Genomic DNA, 19,471 nt, shown 5'->3' with positions numbered 1-19,471 from the left:
CTCCGCCTGTTTCGGGATGCCCTTGACCATGAAGACCGCCTGGGTTGCGGGGAAGGGGCCGACTTAGGGCTCCCCGATGCCTCTGGGCTCGGCGAGGTGGCTCCCTCAGGGGTGGCCGGCTGCATGATCTTAGCGGCATCTTCCAAGTGACAAATTCTCATAAGAGAGTCATTGAATGAAAATTGCAATGCCGTGGGGAAAAGCCATCTGTACCTTATTTGTCATTCCTGGAGGAAGAGGGCCAGGGGTCGGAAAGCCCTTCTTCTTTGCAGAGTCAGCAGGGAGAGATCCTGGTATATCTGAATAGGGAGGCCCGGGAAGGAGAGCTCATAGGGAAAGCGACTTAAGGCGGAGATGGCCTCTTTCGTGGAGAAGTAGTGGACTCTAGTGATAACATCTGAAGGAGGGTCTGAGTCCACTCCTCGGCGCAGGCACAGTCTGTGGGTCCGAACCAGTAGTAGCTAGGATTTGTCAAGCTGCGGAAGGAGGACCTGGAAGAAGTCACCTATATATTCTGGCAGATTTTTGGCAAGAACTGAGGATGGGACTCCCCGGATCCGAAGATTGTTGCGGCTGGCTCTATTTTCCAAGTCCTCTTGTTTGAATTCGAGGATTTCACACTTGTCTTGGAGAGCTCTTACTGCCTGCTGGATGTCTCCCAACGCAGTTGCCTGGTCTTGGGAACGGTCCTCAACCTCACCCAGCCTCTGCCCCACCTCGGTCACCCTGTGGTCGGTTTGCTCCAGTTTGGTGGTGAGCTCTGACATGCAAGACCGGAATTCGGCCTTAATGTCTGCCATAGGCGGGCTTGGCAAGTTCTGGTTTCTTCCCCCTATCTGGGGCGGTAAGCATGGTGGCAATGTCCGCGTTTTTAGTTCTTTTCATCTGCTTAGACATAGTGGCGGACCGTGGGGCGGAGGAGGAGCTGAAGAGGCCGACCACACGTCCAGCCACCAAGGCACTGAGTTATAAATCGAGGGAGCTGGTCCTGGGATCGGCCAATGCAAGGGAGCTTAGTGTGAAGGAACAAGGTCGCTAATTTGAAGGCTTTGTTTGAAGGGCAGGTCCCCCCGGTCCGGTGGAGGGCGGAGGTAAGGTACTCAGTTCCAGGAAGGCGATCAGATTGCCCGGCACCCACTTGGATCTGGCCAGGAAAAGGAGCGTGAACGGAGAAGTGGGCCGGGGCGCCCCAGGAAGTGGGTAGCTGAAGTGCACCGCCTCTGGAGATCTTATGGAGTTGGGGTGAATCCTTAGCCGGGGATGGGGGAGGCCGAGGTAGGGCGCCCCAGCATGTGGGTCAGCTCAGCTGTGCCCAGAGCCGTAGGTGGAAGCATCGGGCTGGGGCACCAGGTGGGCGGCGTTGTTGCTTGGTAGGTTCACCTACCCCCACGAAGTGGTGAGAGAGCCTGAGGGCCCAAGACAGTGAGTTGGGTAGACGGTAGAGCCAGAGAGAGAGGTGTGTGGGCCCCCACGATAGCCAAGTGGGGTCCACTATGCGTATGGGAGCCCAGTTTCAATCCCACAGCTGGAGGAGATAGCGAAGAGGGGCCTCCGGGTCCCTGGCCAGGGAAGAGGCACAAAGTGAGGGCATGGGCCAGGAGTCCTGCGTGTAGGGTCCAGCACAGCTGAGGGGACACCCTCCGGCGTGGATTTAGAGCACGAGGAGCGGAGGCCAAGGCATGTTCCGGGGGCCGCCAGGGGGGTGAGGGGGTAGCCTCTCCATGAGGAAGCGGAGCGCACCTTGCGGGCTCCTTTGGGGAAGCCCAGGAAGGACGTGAGGCAGGCCCCCAAACCGACCCTCACTCCCCAGCTGCCCCTACCTGATGGGCACAGTCCGTGCCGTCGTCCTCTCTTGATCCGTAGCGGGCTGCGTGGGATGCAGAGACCTCGCAGTGTGTCCTGCTGCAGGCTTCGGGGGGGATGCGGGAGGTTGCGGGAGGGAGAGCTGGGGGGCTACTTGTTCGGCACCTCCCCACCAGATCCGGGAGCCCCGGCGGGCCGTGTCGCTGCTGGAGGCGGCTTCAGGCACCGTCACCCGTACCTCCAGGGCTGAGGGATAGGCGTGGCCGCCATCTTGGATATTCCGGCGCTGGAGTCGGCCCGGAGGACCGGAGCGGATATCTTCGTTGCAGGAGAGCGTTACGCTCCCTGCTTCAGCCCATAGATGCCCCAGGCGTTCCGACGCCCCGAGGATAAATTGGGCTCCTGCAGAAGTGCGTGGGACAGCATGTATGTCCGAATTGGGCGGGCTTCGCACGGCTGGCCTCAAGGGAGCAGCCACATTGATGGCGCTCCAAGCCACGCCCCTGAATTATGGATATTTGCATAATCAGTAAAAAGCAAAAGAATTAGTTCCTCTGAGAAACTCAGCATACCAATAGCCAGTGCCCTGTTCTTTGGCGAAATCCCACAAGGGATGTTTCAAAGGAATCTGTGTGGCCTTTGAATGGTAGAGTGGTATTTGGCTTTCACAAAAAAACAGAGTGTCACATTGAATTGTATAGGATGAGTTGCAGTCATATCTCCCAATGAATAAGGCCAACTTTCAACTGTGGCCTCCGTGGCAGCAGTGAAAGGGACTGTCAGACAGCGGCAGTTGGGAGAAACTTTGAATGCACAAGTTCATTTTTTAAATTTGTTTTTTTTAACTAATGCATTCTTTATTATGGTGCAGACTACACTGGACTGGCTATAGAGAATAATAATTGTAATTTGCAATTCACTGGAGCCCTAATGTCATAAGCACATAAGAGCTAGAGGAGCCTACCTAAAATTAGCACAAAGGCACATGAGTTAGCAAGAAAGAATGGAGATAGGGCTTTAAGAAAATAAACTCGGCCAGTCTCCCCTTTCAGTGATCAAGATCTTATGTGTACTAGAAGAGTATACTGCACTAGATTTAGGAATACTACCAGAGGTCACTTGCCTTAGATTATACAAGCACTACCACAAATCTTTAAAAACTGGAAATTAAGACTATCATTACGGTTATTATTAGTCCATTGGGCTTTTTGTGGATTGGTAAAGGTCATTGCGCCTAAATATTACATTAACTATTTTATAGGTCACCACTTTAAGATTCAATGTATTACTAAACGTCAAGAGTTCCATTAATTATAAGGTCTAGATTTTCTTTTCTATATTTGAATATGTGGAGAATCCTGCGGATCCCCACCAAAACCCTGCCTAAAGGTTCCTTCCTCCCAGGTGGCCAGGGGAGGGCAGACGTTTTCTGATCTCAATCCTGGGGGTGGTGTACTGAGGGAGGAACACCTGGGTGGAGAGAAAGCCCAGGGTAGTGGGGAGATTCCACAGGGTGAGATATGGTATTTTTCCTCAGATACTTTTAAAACTATTCCAAGAGAGGTTATGGCATGTTGGGGTTAAGCCTAAGCTAATAAAATCTGGGGTTTCCTCAGACCATTTCTTTATCATCCCTAAATGTCCACCCCAATATCAAAAGCTACACTACAGAGTGTTGCACCTCTTATCTATATCCACAATCTCTCTTCCAACAGCATCAAGGGAAGTATAATCCCTGTTAAAATTAGGACAGAAGGAGGGAAACCGAATTTCCTTAAAATGGACTACATGTCCCAGAATCCCTCAAGGACTGTGACAAAGAAGAGGGCTGAAGAGGCATGTAGAAGTAAGGGTTAGGCAGGCAGTCCTAATAGCCTTTTGCAGGGTCAGGCACCTATCTTTAAGGGGCTGCACCTGAAGCCAATTGCCCCACCTGAGAGGCATAAAAGGCTGCAGCAGGAAGGAGCAGTAGAAAGAAACTGAAGCAGGAGCTGGAAGGGCAGCAGTAGCAGCAGAAGAAAAATCAGAGCATGAGCCTGGCAGTTCAATAGGAAGTGTGACCACAGCACGCCGGAGCAAAGGAAGAGCAGATTCCACCTGCAAGCTCTGATATGGTCCTGTGCTCACAGACCCTGTTTGGCTGTGGCTGCATTGGAAAAGACTAGGAGAAACTAGCAGTCTTTCCAGGTGTGCCTAATTGCTGTGAATGCAGAGCTGAAACTGTGCATCCTACCAAAGGCCTGTGTGCAGAGCAAGCCAAGGGAAGGTGGACAAAACAAGACTCTCTGTTATTGAGGGCGGATCCTAGACACCCGTGCTGCAGAGGGGTGTGGGTCCTAAGGGAGCCTGTAGCAGTAGTAGAGGAAGCGTCTCGGGAGGATAGCTTAGAGGCAACGTGCTGGCCTTGAACAAGACGAAGCGGAGCAATACAGGTTCGATCCCCGGGTCCATGCTTAGAAACCTCTGGGTATTAAGCGCATTATAAATAACCAATTATAAATTACAAGTAAGAAAGTTGGGAAGGGGAAGCCACCCGCAACCACTGAGACTTTGGGAGTCGGTGAGTGAAGCTCTGTACTCCAAATCACATAAAAACACTTAACGGTAACTGTAACCAGCTCAATTCACACTTGCGTGAAAGTTAACGCGAATTAAGTTTTTCGCAGTCGTGGGAAGTCTTTGATAATAAAGGGAATTGTACCACGCGACTATTAAGCATCAGTTAAGGTAATCGCGTAAGAAGAACATCTTTCTTTTCTCATTGTTACGTAATAATCATTACCAGAGAGGTTGCTTGCTTCTTATTAAGAGGAGAGTGCTATCGGTAATGGTTTAAGAAGTAGCCACTAACTTTCCGTAGTGTTACAAGAATATTCCACATCAAAGAAAGGTCATGTATAAGACATTGGGCCTCATTACGGTTCTGGTGGTAACCCTGCCGGTGATACCATCGGGTTGCTGCCGGACCCGTAATGAATTACCGGCATCCGACTTCCCGGTAACACCGGGGTATTACAACCCGGGTATTAGGCGCCGGTAATTCTGTTAATCCCATGGGAGTGGGGACCACGGAAGCACCGGCGTGGTGCCGGTGCTTCAGTTACGGCTTGCCTACCGTGGCCGCTGTGTCCTGCAGAGTCTGACCTGTCGAGTACAGCGGCTCCGGCAGGCAAAGTCGTGTGCCAGTAGGTTTACCGGCACCGTTGTTTTTGGACCGGCACACTTGTAATGAGGCCCACTGTGTTTTCTGACCGCTGTGAAAACAGAACGCTGCTTGAATAAAAGGGAACGCAAGATTATACATTGGAGTTCATCATCAAAGAGAGATTGCGTATACCTAAATTGATTTCAGAAGTAAAACCCGAATATTATAACAATAAAAACAAATACTTAATAGTTGTAGAAGTTGTCGAAGTCATGAGTCGAACAGGAATTACCCAAGCCAGTATACAGATCCTCCCTAAGGTGAAACCAGCCCAATTAAGAACTAAACACTGATATTTTGACGTTGTTGAAGCAGTCAAAACCCCAGAGTACTCTGCTACAAGGTTGACAAGGTTATCCTAGGCTGTAAGAGTGGCAATACAGCTTAGGGGTAACTACTGGAAACAAGAAGGTGTACTTAAAGCTGGGGAAGGGAGCTGGGCGCTTGTTAAAAGAATTGATCAACAATCTGTGAAGCTGAGACTGTTGAAGCTGACAAGCGTAGCAGTCTAGAAGCTGACACAGATTTTTCTGGTAGCTGTAACACAGACAGAACAGGCAAAGAGCCTACCCCTTCTTATGATACAGGAAAGAAGAATGCCTTGCCTACTTGTAGAGGTCGAAGAGTCTTATTGAGGTTGCATAATATAATTTGGAAATATCAAGTTGCGGCAGAAGCAATAGAAAGACAGACAGAAGAGGCAAAGAGGCTGAGTTGCAGCAGAAGCAGTGGAACTGTGATTGTCAATAATTTTGTCAAAACTCTTTTTGAATGTAGTTGAAGCAGTAGTAGACTGTGAAGCAAAGCAGCCTGCTTTCACAGTATCATTGGCAAAAGGGAGTTGCCAAGTAGAGAGCAACCCCCTTAGAAGAAGCATCCTGGCAAATGATATTCAAAGCGCTGCAGAGGAAGAATTGTATTAAAGCAGAAGTGGTCGTTTTGTTTTGAACGTTATCCCTGCTATCCTGGAAGGAGGTTATCCAGGATTACCATTGGTGCGGTTTTCTTTCTAGAACTTGCAAAGGGGAACTTTTCAACCAACAAAGAACTAACTGTTAACAGTGTATTTTTGTATAAGTGAACTTTTGTTTCTTTGGAACTTTTCAAGAACTTTTTATCTTTCTTTGGGAAAAAATTGACTTCGGACGTTCCTGGGGAATGAGATCTACCCAGGAAAAGTAGAAGTCATCGAAGACACTGGTTAATTGGTCATCTTTTATTTATGTTGTTTATTCTTTGTTTGTATTGTTTTGTTGTTTAGCGTGAGGGTCAGTTTTGTGTATGCTAGGAGGTTTTCCCTTAGATTGTGGACTAGGTAGGGAATCCGCTGGTAGAGTAGGCTTATTTGCATTTTCTGTTCAAAATCAAATGTCAAATACTGAGAAGACTACAAGTAGTTGTCCGCCTCGCCATACTGACCCTCACATATACTACATGTGTTGCACTGCACTTGACCAGCTCCAAGTCCTATATTTAGCATTGCAGGTCAATAAAACAAGGTTTAATACAAACCATTACATTCTGAACAAACTGCAAACAAAATGAAAGCTACTCCAAACGGCCACTTACTTAAGTTTGCTGCCTTCGCCTGCATCATTATCCTGTAGCTCTGCTGCATTAGGGGCATTTTTAATCTTTTCTAATCCCTCCGACTCCTGCAAATTCTCTGCTGCGTCAATCTTATTGTACGCCATTACCGAAGACAACTTCTACGTTTGTCCGCAGTGAGTCTTTCTGCTTTCTTACTTTCTGGTGTTTTGTTCAGTTACCTCAACCATCATCGTGTTCTGCTTCGCTACATAAAATACAAGACAAATGGTTAGCATTGCAGAAACATTCCACCATTCAAAATGATGCTACATTTCCTATTTTGGGAAACAGCAGGTTTTCTTAAAGACCATATACTGAAAAACAAACCACGTGTAGATGTTTGGGTGAATCGAAGTGGTAGATTTAGGGCCATTGAAAGGTGGGTTTAGGAAGACTGGCACCTGAAGTTCCTCAGAGTAGTGCTTCAATATTCCCTCTACTTGATTTTCCCCAGGTGAGGAAAGGATTTGCTTTCGTAAACACATTATTTTAATTGTGCTCAAATGACAAACTAGGTAAGCCACTTTGGGAGTAGGGGCAGTTAGTGACCTATCATCTCAAAAGGGAGTGTAAAAAGAAAGTGCAACCTCTCCAACCATTGCAATTGTTTGCAAATCTGTATAAAAGGTGAATTTCACAGCACATTTTCCAAATATATTTCCTGAAGAAACAAATGTTTCAAATGAGGTTCTAAGAAAACCAACCAACCAATACAAGACTTCAGATTTGCCACAGGGCTAAGCAAAAGTACTCAAGTGCAAAAATAAATATATGTTTGTAAAGAAAGCGTTGCATGTGCAGTATAACAATGGATTTTGTTATGGTTATTCATCTGTCAAGTGGAACAAAAATCTGTTGAGGGGCAATGCAGAACATGATTTATTCCACAGTGAATGTGTGTTAAAAATAACTAATATCGCTTGATCATCTTCATCCTAATGTCCTCCTGAGAAATCGAAGCATTCATTAAAGTTCTTCAGTAATGCAACTCTGAAAATGTGGAAAATATGCAAATCATCTAAAAGGCTTTGCAGATTTGTCAATTTATGTTGCCCCTTTGCTTTGTATAAGTAGTATTTGCGAGAAATATTTGCATACCCATAACCCATTGCAGGCCAAGCAAATTATATTGCAATGTTGCTGCCCCCTTATAAAGTAATATAAGCACTGCTGAAGTAAGAGATTGAGCATGGAATGTACCTTCCCAAAATGCTTACAAGGTAAATTAAAAGGTTTGTAAGGGCCCCCTCGATTAGTGGGGTAATGTAAATGGGGCTAGATCAGACTATTGACACTAATGAGTATAATTTAGCTTTCTTAACAGAGAAAATAAATGGCAGGTAAGTACTGTGGCTTGTGCCTTATAGATGCTTGAGAAGGGGTCACTTGTCTGTGTGAGCTCTTCATATCAGCATCCAGGAGGAAACTGAACAAGTGCAAAAGCGCACAGCTTAAAGAGAACATAGGTACCCATCCAGTGTCAGCTCTCGGCATCACCCAGTATGCCAGCTCTTCACCTCACCCACCATTCTGGGCCAAACCAGATCAGGTATATGAAAAAGGAGGTCCGACTCGAAAGTCCACTGAATCGTGATCTCTGAAAAGAAAAAGACTGCTGCAGCAGTGTCAATTACAATCCAACATTTATGTTAGTTTTGTGGAAAAAGTATATCTGGGACAAACGTAAAAACTCCCAAAATTGACATCAATGCAAGAAAAAGAACTAGAGTGCAACATGCAAGCAACACTTACAAACACTGGGAATTCTGAATATAGTCTACTGGTCAAAGCAAGTCCATTATTATTTATGTTGGGAACCCAGGCAATTTCTTTACTTGGTCAAACTTTGCTATTTTCCATTAGTTTTTTTCTGTTAAGAAAGACATAATTATTTCTGGCACATTTCTTTTGGTTGCCATTATTCCGTTGGGAAAATAACCTATCATGTCGGAATCTTTTGCCAACCACATTAGTTATGAAAAGATTATTTATAGCACACATGAGCGTTTTACCCCAGTGGAATAAAGTTCTGCATAAAGAATGGGTTTAATTACAGTTATTAATTTGTCACGTGGCAAACACTACTCAGAGGCAACACAGAACATACAATGCTTTCTTTTGATACATACATATACTTTACTCTGCACAGGAGTACTTTTGATAGGTACTGTGGCAGAGCTTAAAGTCTTCTATTGGTTTAGAAGCTTTCGGAGAACCGCATGTAAATCATTGGTTTCTTTAGTCAATATATTTGGAAAACCTGCTGCAAGATGCATCGTTTAAAATGGATCTGTAAAGAATTGCAGTCATTAGAGAGTGAAAAATGTCCTATGTGACGAATCCAAGGAATTTTTTCCCTTCTCCTCCCTAGGGGTCAGGGCAAGCGGGATCCGACTGGCTGTGACTCCCCTCTGGAGACAAGGAATGCACAAGGGGTTCATCCCACCTCCAATCCATTCCAAGACCCTTATGTTTGCAGGTCATTTTGGCAATTTAACATGGTAATAATATACAGGTCCCCTTTAAAGGGTTAGTTTGGTCAGAAATGTTATTGGCCTAATGGATCGGGTATGTATTTCATAGCATACATCTATCGTTCTCAAATACATTTCCAATGCAACTTACCTGGGATTTTCTCACTTTAACACATGCAAAAACGGCGGCTCGGGTACCGCCATCTTGTGCTATTCTTATCCGTTGATCTGTCGCCCTAAGTTCAAGTGCCCTCGCGGCACTGATACAAATTGCGCGGCCACAACGCTGACAAAAACCAGACCCTCCGGATGGGCTACACCTATTCAAATAACGTTAGTGCGCAGCATAGCCAAACGTACCCTGTCATCACCAACGTCATAACGTTATCTAGCGCGGAACCAGGAACTTATTCACACACATCCACAAAAAACACCAAACTTTTGTTTGCTTTTACAAAACTGATAGAAACATTTTATTTTTAAGAAAACAGCTATAGTCGGGAGTGTAACAAGTACTTTTCATTTTGACACAACAATTTAAATAGTAAAGTCCACCAAAACTTTGTTACATTTTTCGAACACAGTTCATCATAGCTAACGCACTTCGAAATCCTTCTCATTTTGGGTGTCATTGTGAACGCTGATCTTCTAATGCCGAATCGGATCATCGATTGATTAATACAAGTCTTTCTGTTCTTCACAGAAAGTTAGGTTTCATGACCGGCAAGTAATCTACGCACATGGCGCTCCATTACAGAGGAGAAATTAGTGCTTTGAAATTTAATTTAATTCAACACTTTCACATCGGCACGTTTCTAGAACCTGTGGGCTGCCATGTTGCTCTTTGTTACTGCAACCGCAAAAGGACAGATTGTTGTCTGGCGATCGTCCCCGATAATGGTTATAATATATTTGTAGTTGGGGGCGTGGCTTGAGAGCCATGTGAAGAGAAGTGCTCCCTGAGAGGCTCCCGTTCATCCGACATTGATCCGTAAAGTAAGTGTACTTGCTAGCAACAGTGGTGGTCGGAAATACAGGATCATGATTATGAACATATGAAGCTCGATTGGAGGTGGCCGTGCGCCTGCAGGACAAGGGAGAGCAGCAGATTGGGAAATAATCGTGATTGCGGAGGCCGTAAACGCCCAGTTCCAAGATGGTGGATGCCTGAATAACTAAGAGGCTCGTCGGACGGACTCGCCACTGGCCCGCAACGTCAAGGAACAAAGCACGGAGGCCACCGTGTAATTGATTTACGGCGGGGAGCCCTACATAGGAGACAGACTTGCCGATTTCATTGCGGTAGCGGAATGCCCAGCGGGAAACAGGCTAGGGAAGCATATTGCTCAATATGCGCGGATGCAAGCCGAGATCAGCCTGACTCATCAAACATCAGCGAACATGAGCATGAATGAGCCACAGTAACAAGTAACGCACATATGGATAGTGACATTGCCCCTGTTGCAACTGTTGCAACCGAAGAACGGGTGACGGTGTAGCAGATACATTGTGGCTCCACTGCAATGAATACGGAATGCAGAGTATGGCGTGACTGCAGAACAACCTCGGACATTAAGGATAGAGTTTGGGCGAGGAGCGGCGTGGTTTAACAGACAACAATGAGAATCTATAAAAGGGACAGGCTAGATATCTGTGAAGTATTTGTTTGTGACAGCCTGAGAGCTGTGCGGCCACAAAATGGTGGCCAGGAGGGAGAACAACAAGGGTGCAGTGACCAAAGCCATCCTCAGTTAACGGCGAAGGGAGACGAGGCACGCAACAGGTGCCTGCAGTGGTATACTGCAGCGACTTGGATACGCAAAGGGGGTATACCGTGGAAGGATTGGAATGGAGACATGGTATTCGCAGCAAGACAATCCGGGAAATCCCAGCCCCTAGGGTAAGCAACGAGAAACGGAGGGCTGCCTGACCCTACGTCCAGGCACCTGCACTCATCAGAGCAGACAATATTCACGAGGAGACTATACACACGGATCGCGATCACAGCTGGCAGAGCAGGCAGGCAGCACAGAGGACACTGGAGAGGAACACACTAAGTGAGTGGACGACCGCAGAACATCACTGCATACGATGTGTACTTCTGTTTATACCTAGCAGTTGGAACTGTCGAAGACATCGGGCGAGACACTGCCATAAAGGCATCCAACGCCACACGGAGGAACACGCAGAGGGACCCACGTGGATACTGGCAGACGGCACCAGGCTGGAGGCCGGGGATGAGGAACTTTAAGTGTTGGGGAAACACACAAGGGCACACAATAGACAAGCTGAACGAATAAAGCTGATGGACCCGAGGGGCTGCAATCAAATGAACCTGCAGTGCGCCCCACAAAGGCACCCATAGGGGAGCCACTAATGGGACTGGGATATGGAGCTTGTGACAACAGAACCTGAGGAACCCCAAGGGGCCACTACCCGGCAGTGAGGTTGACAGTCTGGCACGAAACTGAGGGGCGTCGGCGGGCCCACATAGATGGTCTGAGGGACATGCCTGGCCCGCTCTAGGTTGGTCAGGGCTCCATAACATACGACACAAGGATACGCCACACCAAGCGGTGGCCTACACGAAGCACCAGTGTGAGCCCAGGGATGGAGACCAGGCCCTAAGCAGTGCTGGAAGCACTTCGGACTGACACTCTGTACGCCACGGAGGGGAATCAGGGGGTGCCCCATTGCAGCACGGTTACAGCGCCAGTAGAATCACGCCTGTGGCGAATATAGGGGAAAACAAAAACGTCCGGAAGAGCAGCACACGAACCAGGTGGGATAAACCACATCGGAACACCACGGCTACGGCTGTAGCTCACAGGAGAGACTCACAGCATGCAAGCCACGTAGGAGAGGTCAGCAGTGCGGCCTTGGAAGGCATGATGACGACCAAAATGGTCAAGTCAAAGGCAAAGCAATCCTCACTGGACATTTTCACCAAACCCAGCCAGAGTGGGGAAGGAGCTGGCACAGTGGGGCTAACTACACCAGGCAAAGGGGAACCACCTTGAGGCGGTCAGCAAATCCTAGAAGCAATTGCTGCGTTGCAATCAGCGTGGGAATCCAAACTGGACACCACTATAGCGGAACTAAAAATCTCCCTGGAAGCTAAGATAGGCGATCAGTGTTGATGTCAATCTCCTGAGACAAGATGTCAGGTCCATAGCTGAACAGACAGGAACATTAGAGAAGGAAGCGAAAGCTAATACAGAATCTGGCAAGGTGAATATCAAGGAGAAACATATCTTGCAACAGAAAGTGGACAACTTGGAAAACCGCGCTGAAGAAGCTGAAGGAAGGGCGAGAAGAAATAACATCTGCATCGTTGGGCTCCCGGAAGGGGAAGAGAATCCCGATCCCACCAATTACATTGAGACTATGATACTGCAGGAAATAGGCGCGGGACGCTCTCCCATGGATTCGCAGTGGAGAGGGAACACAGACCCCTAACTAGGAAACCTCCACCTGGTGCTCCACCCCACCCGATCATAGCCAAAATATTGAGCTACAGAGATAGGGAGAAGATCCTGAAGTACTTTCGAAAAGGCGGAACAATCAACAGGGCCTCAGCAACCATCTCATCGTACCCGGATTATACTTTTCAGGTGTAAAAGCGACGCTTGAGCTTTGTGGAGAGCAATAGAAGGCTACGGAATTCCGGCTTGAAGTACAGACTGCTCTACCCAGCGAAGCTCAGGGTCCTTCACAAGGACAAAGCGCTGTTCTTCGAGACTCCGGAGGACGCGGTGTCGTGGATGGATGAGATAAGCTGCCCTGATGGGGTGGAAGGTCAGAGGTTGGAGGATAAGGATAAGTGAATAGCTGCTTCCTTCCTACGTAGAGTTGGGACTGGTGGGCTGAGACGGGTTATTATCCGAGTGTGGGAAATATGTAGCAGAAACATTAGGGATGCTTTGGAAGGTGTCAAGAGAATGTAGATCGCGAGTTTCTCTTGTGCTCTGGGATTGTGTAGGGCCGTTTAAATGAGTAATGTGTGAGACACTGAAGATATGTTAAGGAGCGATATCGGAGAGCATGACTTCAACCCCACCGGGGAGTTTAGGTAGGATATTGTAGAATAGTATCCACCTGCTGCGATCTCTGCACCAGCGTTAGCTGGGCAGAGGACGAGATGCGGGGGAGCCTGAGATCCAGGGATGGAGCTCGGCAACAGTTGGGAGGTGTTGGGGTAGGGGGGATTGTTGTAGAAGTAGTTTGGGATAGGGATGGGATGGGGGGAAGAGGGGTGATAAAGGAGGTGCCGCAGGTAGGCAGCGTGAAGAATCTACAATCTCAACTCAGTCAGAACACAAGGAAGATGGAGGAGAAGGTGGGCGGGTGGGGTATGGATAAAATGGGAGACTTAAGAATTGTTACCTGGAACGTACGAGGGTTGAACAGCTATATCAAACGTAATAAGATTATGATGTACCTGAAGAGGCAAAAAATAGATATAGCAATGTTACAGGACACCCATCTGACTAAGCAGAAACTAGAGGTGATAAAGAAAAAATGGAAGGGGACTACGGTGGGAGCCACATACTCTGTATATGCTAGAGAGGTTCTCACATGGATAGCACCCCACGTCCCTTTCAAATTGGTACAACAGGATGTAGAGGTAGAGGCCGAATGGTACTGCTGAAGGGGTTGGTGGGTAACAAAGAGGTCAATTTTATTAATGTGTACGCCCCGAATAATGATACTGCACCGTATTTTAGAAATCTGTACCCCAAGATCAGCCTATATATGGATGGATTGGCCATAATGGGAGGGGATTTTAACTGCACACTTGATCCTAGGCTAGAAAGGTCTGATGATAAGGTAACCAGGCCGAACCCAGCGGCGAAGGCCTTAGCCACACTTGCACAAGATTTCCAGCTGCCCGAGATATGGAGGAGGCTTCACTCACAACGCAGGGGGTACTCACATTACTCGGCCCCACATGATTTGCAAACTAGGTTGGATTATATATTTGTGGCGGGTTCTCTGGTGGAGGACATAAAAGGTGCAGAATACAAAGCAGCAGTCCTATTGGACCATACGCCTCTGGTCGTGCCGTGGCAGATCTCACCGCCCAGACCAAAGATGCCGACGTGGAAGCTTAGAGCTGAAGCACTCGAGGATTCCATATTTAGAGAAGACTTAAGGAAGGCCATACAGGAATACTTTGAATTAAACACTGGTAGTGTCCAGTCAGCTGGGACGCTTTGGGAAGCTTTTAAGGTGGTGATGAGAGGGGAAGCGATCTCAAGGTCTAGCGGATTACAAGAAGGTATATTGACGGAGTTACACAGCACAGAAAGGGAGATTGAGGGCAAAATGCAAGAGGGGGCGGACTCCCCAGAAAGTACTGAGGCTATACGGTAGCTAACAGAAAAATGCAGAGCCTATTGGGAGAGGTTGAGTAACCTAAGCTACAAAAGGTATATAGAAAGACAGCACGCAGGAGGGGATAAACCGGGTAGGCTGTTGGCCTGGTTGTGCAAAAGTGAGGCCCCTAGACAGGTGATTCGAGAGATACACAGGCAAGATGGCACAGTAGAGGACACCCAAGAAGGGGTGAACGAGTGCTTCCATGAATACTATCAGAGCCTGTACTCGGACAAGATCTGGTAACCCCACAACGCGGGTACGGAGGGACAGCGCAAACAGTGCGAACATTTAGACCTGCATGGCCCTGGTACTACGCTCGAAGCGGAGACGGAGAGACCCAGAAGGCACGTGATCCGAGAAGTAACAAAGTAAGGAAGGCGAGGTGCTGCGGTTTCGCAGAGGAAGACGACAGCGGATGCCACAGCGAGTTCAGCAATAAAGGTGAAGGAGCCCGACGGATAGATTTGCCGACCCGACTGCGTCCAGTGGAGGCGGAGGTGAGGATTGAGGCCACGCTGCGCAGCCAGCGAGAGAGACAATTTCTGCGGCAGTCACGGAACAGCGACCAACAAAAGACATCGGAGGACTACGCTCCAAGAGTGAACGAAGGGAAACGAGGAAGCCGCACACTGCACACGGCGGTAAGGAGAGGGGAAGGCGGGGGCGCTGCACGCATGCCACCACACTGTAGTGGCCAAATAAAACTGCCTTTCTTTGGCTTTGACTCTGGCACTCATAAGCTTTGGCACTTGCACGGAAGCGAATCGTGCAAGTGCTTTAACAGCACCATAAGGAAGATACACTGCCACTCACACAAGGGGAAGCAAACTAGATACTGAGCCCCAAACCATGGGAAACGCCGCAAGAGGCGAGAGAGTCCGCGGTGGCTGCGCTCCGAACCCAGCAAAGGTCCCAGGATTGGCAGGCCTGTCCTGGGAACTACGCAATGCAGTAAAAGCACTAACTAATAATGGCTACGACACACGGAACGGGCCATAATAACTAAAGTGTCACACATAAAAAAGACACCACTATATGCGACAAGACGCAGGCCTCACAGAGAAGCAAGAGACAGGAGATTAAAATACAATATTGCAATTGAAGCCCGCCACAGGCACTGAACAGGGCCAAGAAGAAAAAGTAACACACGACCATCTGGGGGAACCGACAACAGCCTTGTGACACAGAGGGTTAGCGCACGCCATCCCAGGGAACCCCACTAGCAGATTGCACCCCTGGATTCCTCATACACCTGTGCAGAAAAGGAGAGAGGAAAAGCAGTAGTGCTGCATACCCAGCAAAGCATACACTAGAGGAATGAGCCCTCACAGATATAAAACACCTGCGCGTGCATTGATGGGAATAAACAACACTGCCTATAAGTAACCCCTGTCCACAAGATAAGTCAGCACATAGGGCAGTGCATATTAAAAGATGGAACGGATGTAACAAATACACGACACTGAGTCAAAGACTGACGCGCAGGCCTGAAGCTGCTGAGCAACCTGGGAAAGAGCCACGCAAGCAACATGGGGAAATAACCCAGGAAAAGGAGGCAAAACTATAGAAGACACCGAGAACGCTGCACCAGAGGTGGAATACAACGCGGAGAGCGCCAAAGCGCGGCGCCACGCCACAGCAGAAGACGACTAACAGCAAAAAAAGAAGGCACCGCGGAGCATAGGGTGTTGCACATCTCGGCAAACTCCACGGCTGAAGGCGCCAAAACCTCCCAGAGAGAAGCAAGAGTTGGTGACAGGGTGGGCTCGGAGAAACACAAAGAAGTAGGAGAACCGACACCTCAACAAGGCAAAAAAAACAGGCTAGGGGACCCCAAGTGGTGGATGGCCCCTGTTGGAGCAAGAGATAAGGGAGAACCTGACACAGTTGATGGCAGAGAGATGGCTACCAAAGGAAACAAATCTAAAAATAAACAGTCCACTATCGAAACATTTACAAAGGGCCAACTAAGCACAGCAGCAGGATGCAGATAAAGGAGAAAATGGAGAACAACTAGTGTCACCCACAAGCGAGACAGTAAATGCAGGAAGTCAGCAGATCCTGCAGGCAATCGTAACATTACAAGCAACACTGGAGGTGAAGATTGATGCAGTAGGCATTGACGTTGGACTACTACGGCAAGATGTTAGAGCTCTGGCGGAATGCACAGGGAAACTAGAAGACCAAGTCAAGGAAAACACGGCCGCAAGAACGAAAACGGCTAAAGAGGTCGACCTACTGATACAGAAAGTCAAACTGCTGGAAGACAGAGGTGAAGATGCAGAAGAACATGCACATCGCAATAATATCAGGATACTGGGAATACCTGAAGGTACCGAAGGGGCCGACCCTACCACATATGTTGAAAACCTGCTGCTGCAGGAAATAGGAGCAGGAGAATTGCATGGGTTCACGAATGAACGGGCGCACCGTGCACTTACCAGAAGACCACCACCAGGTGCTCCGCCCAGGCCCATCATTGCCAAAGTCCTAAATTATAAGGACAGGAAAATAATTCTGGCTTACTCCAGAACTGGCGGAACGATACAAAAAGCCTCGGCAAAGATATCGGTATTCCCAGTTTAAGTGCAAAAGAGAAGAGCCCAATGCATCACAACAAAGACCAGACGTACGAAACCGGATTAAAGTATATGTTGATATACCCAGCAAAATTGAAGATAATACACAATGGCAAAGTACTTTTCTTCGAGACACCATCGGAAGCACAAGACTGGATGCACAGTGCACAGATCCTGGACTCTGCAGAACAAGATCGACAAACTACCACATACGTCTAAGAAACTAGCAGACACACACAGAGATACAGACCGAGGCAAAAACCGAATGCGCAGAAATGGTGATATATAAACTGTAGGGTATACTGAAAAATTTGTCCAGAGGTTTTTTTTATTTTATAAAGGTATCAAATTTTATTTACTAAGATACATTATTTTTTCAATGAATTAATCATCTATTAATATACACATTAAATTACATAAATGTTGCAGGAGAGCATGATACACCAGATTCTAAAACAACCTAACACAACCAACATTCTTCAACAATCAAACCATCATTTGTACCTCAAATCAATCAACCTCATTCATTCACAATAAAAATTTGGACCAAACAATTGGTGCAATATATATGTGTAGTAGCACTTCATTGATTAGCTCCACATAATCTTTGACATTTCATTTCATCCACATTCAGTATGTATTAGCACAATAATTGTCCAAAATGTGCTCTATTCCGCGGAGTGGGCGCATTCAACAAAAAATGACAGATCCCATCCCCGAATGTTCTTCTACCGGTTTCGACGTTTGAGGATAATTAAACCAACGTCTTCATCAGGAAAACCAATCATTGCAATATAACAACTGAAAAAAACAAAACAAAAATACAACAATTATATGCAATTGCCTAAACTAGCTGGCTCAACTGACAACATTCAATTCTTCAAGTCACCAAGAAGTGATCAGTCCCAAGGTGTCTCTTATTGTTCCAGAGTATAAGAAAAAAGAGGGGGTTTGTGAAGCCCTAGCACCAAGAAAGACACTGTGTCTAAAGTGAAATTACACCGACACCATGGAGAACCAGAACACCGAGACACAATGGCCGACACAGCCATGCTGAACTGATTTCCAGTGTCGAATGCTCTCAATGGTTGGAGCCCCAAAATATGACTCAAAACGAGTTCAGAAGGATTCCAGATCTAAGAAATGTATGTAAACCATGATAAGTTAGAGTATTTAATTAAACTGCATGTCAATTGTATATGGCCTACAGCCCCATAGTTGGACCAACCACTCTTAAATAAATAAATACTCTTTAACTTATCATGGTTTGCATACATTTCTTAGATCTGGAATCCTTCTGAACTCGTTTTGAGTCATATTTTGGGGCTCCAACCATTGAGAGCATTTGACACTGGAAATCAGGTCAGCATGGCTGTGTCGGACATTGTGTCTCGGTGTTCTGGTTCTGCATGGTGTCGGTGTAATTTAACTTTAGACACAGTGTCTTTCTTGGTGCTAGGGCTTCACAAACCCCCTCTTTTTTCTTATACTCTGGAACAATAAGAGACACCTTGGGACTGATCACTTCTTGGTGACTCTAGTTAAAAAAAATAAAAAATAAAAATAATAAAAAATAACAAATAAAAAATAAAAAATTTAAAAGTGTATTTGAAGAATTGTATGTTGTCAGTTTGAGCCAGCTAGTTTAGGCAATTGCATATAATTGTTGTATTTTTGTTTTGTTTTTTTCAGTTGTTATATTGCAATAATTGGTTTTCCTGATGAAGACGTTGGTTTAATTATCCTCAAACGTCCAATACCGGTAGAAGAACATTCGGGGATGGGATCTGTCATTTTTTGTTGAATGCGCCCACTCCGCGGAATAGAGCACATTTTGGACAATTATTGTGCTAATTCATACTGAATGTGGATGAAATGAAATGTCAAAGATTATGTGGAGCTAATCAATGAAGTGCTACTACACATATATATTGCACCAATTGTTTGGTCCAAATTTTTATTGTGAATGAATGAGGTTGATTGATTTGAGGTACAAATGATGGTTTGATTGTTGAAGAATGTTGGTTGTGTTAGGTTGTTTTAGAATCTGGTGTATCATGCTCTCCTGCAACATTTATGTAATTTAATGTGTATATTAATAGATGATTAATTAATTGAAAAAATAATGTATCTTAGTAAATAAAATTTGATACCTTTATAAAATAAAAAAACCTCTGGACACATTTTTCAGTATTCCGTTACCTAATACCCTGGTCCAGGGTGTGGGGTGTTCCTGCGCCTTTCAGTACGCATATATAAACTGTAACCTGGATAGTTGCCATTAAAGCAAACTAGGCTGCTGTGTAGATAAAACAAAGCGCAGGAGCATGACAGTGAGGACACTGTGCCCAGTACCGGGAACGCAACACGCAGACCCACTACTCCCAATCAGATAGTTCAAGGGTACGGTAAAGTGCCTGCCCGTTGGGCACCAAGAG

General features: G+C 46.7%; 1 protein-coding gene across 2 annotated transcripts in view; it reads right to left on the bottom strand.

The window, feature by feature from the left end:
• The window catches only part of HMOX2 (heme oxygenase 2), a 334,320-nt gene that overhangs the window by 291,864 nt on the left and 22,985 nt on the right, over positions 1-19,471 (bottom strand). The window contains exon 2 of one of the 2 annotated variants that reach the window (XM_069646782.1): positions 6,578-6,803. In XM_069646782.1, the coding sequence (XP_069502883.1) occupies positions 6,578-6,702 (125 nt within the window). In that variant the 5' untranslated portion in view covers positions 6,703-6,803. The remainder of the gene's footprint in view (positions 1-6,577; positions 6,804-19,471) is intronic. The other variant, XM_069646783.1, reaches the window with a different exon arrangement.

This window comes from Ambystoma mexicanum, chromosome 2q (genome assembly GCF_040938575.1).
Source record: "Ambystoma mexicanum isolate Mex_15411 chromosome 2q, UKY_AmexF1_1, whole genome shotgun sequence".
NCBI lineage: Eukaryota > Metazoa > Chordata > Amphibia > Caudata > Ambystomatidae > Ambystoma > Ambystoma mexicanum.
Note: the sequence above shows the minus strand (reverse complement) of the source record. Positions and strands in the feature narration are given on the sequence as shown.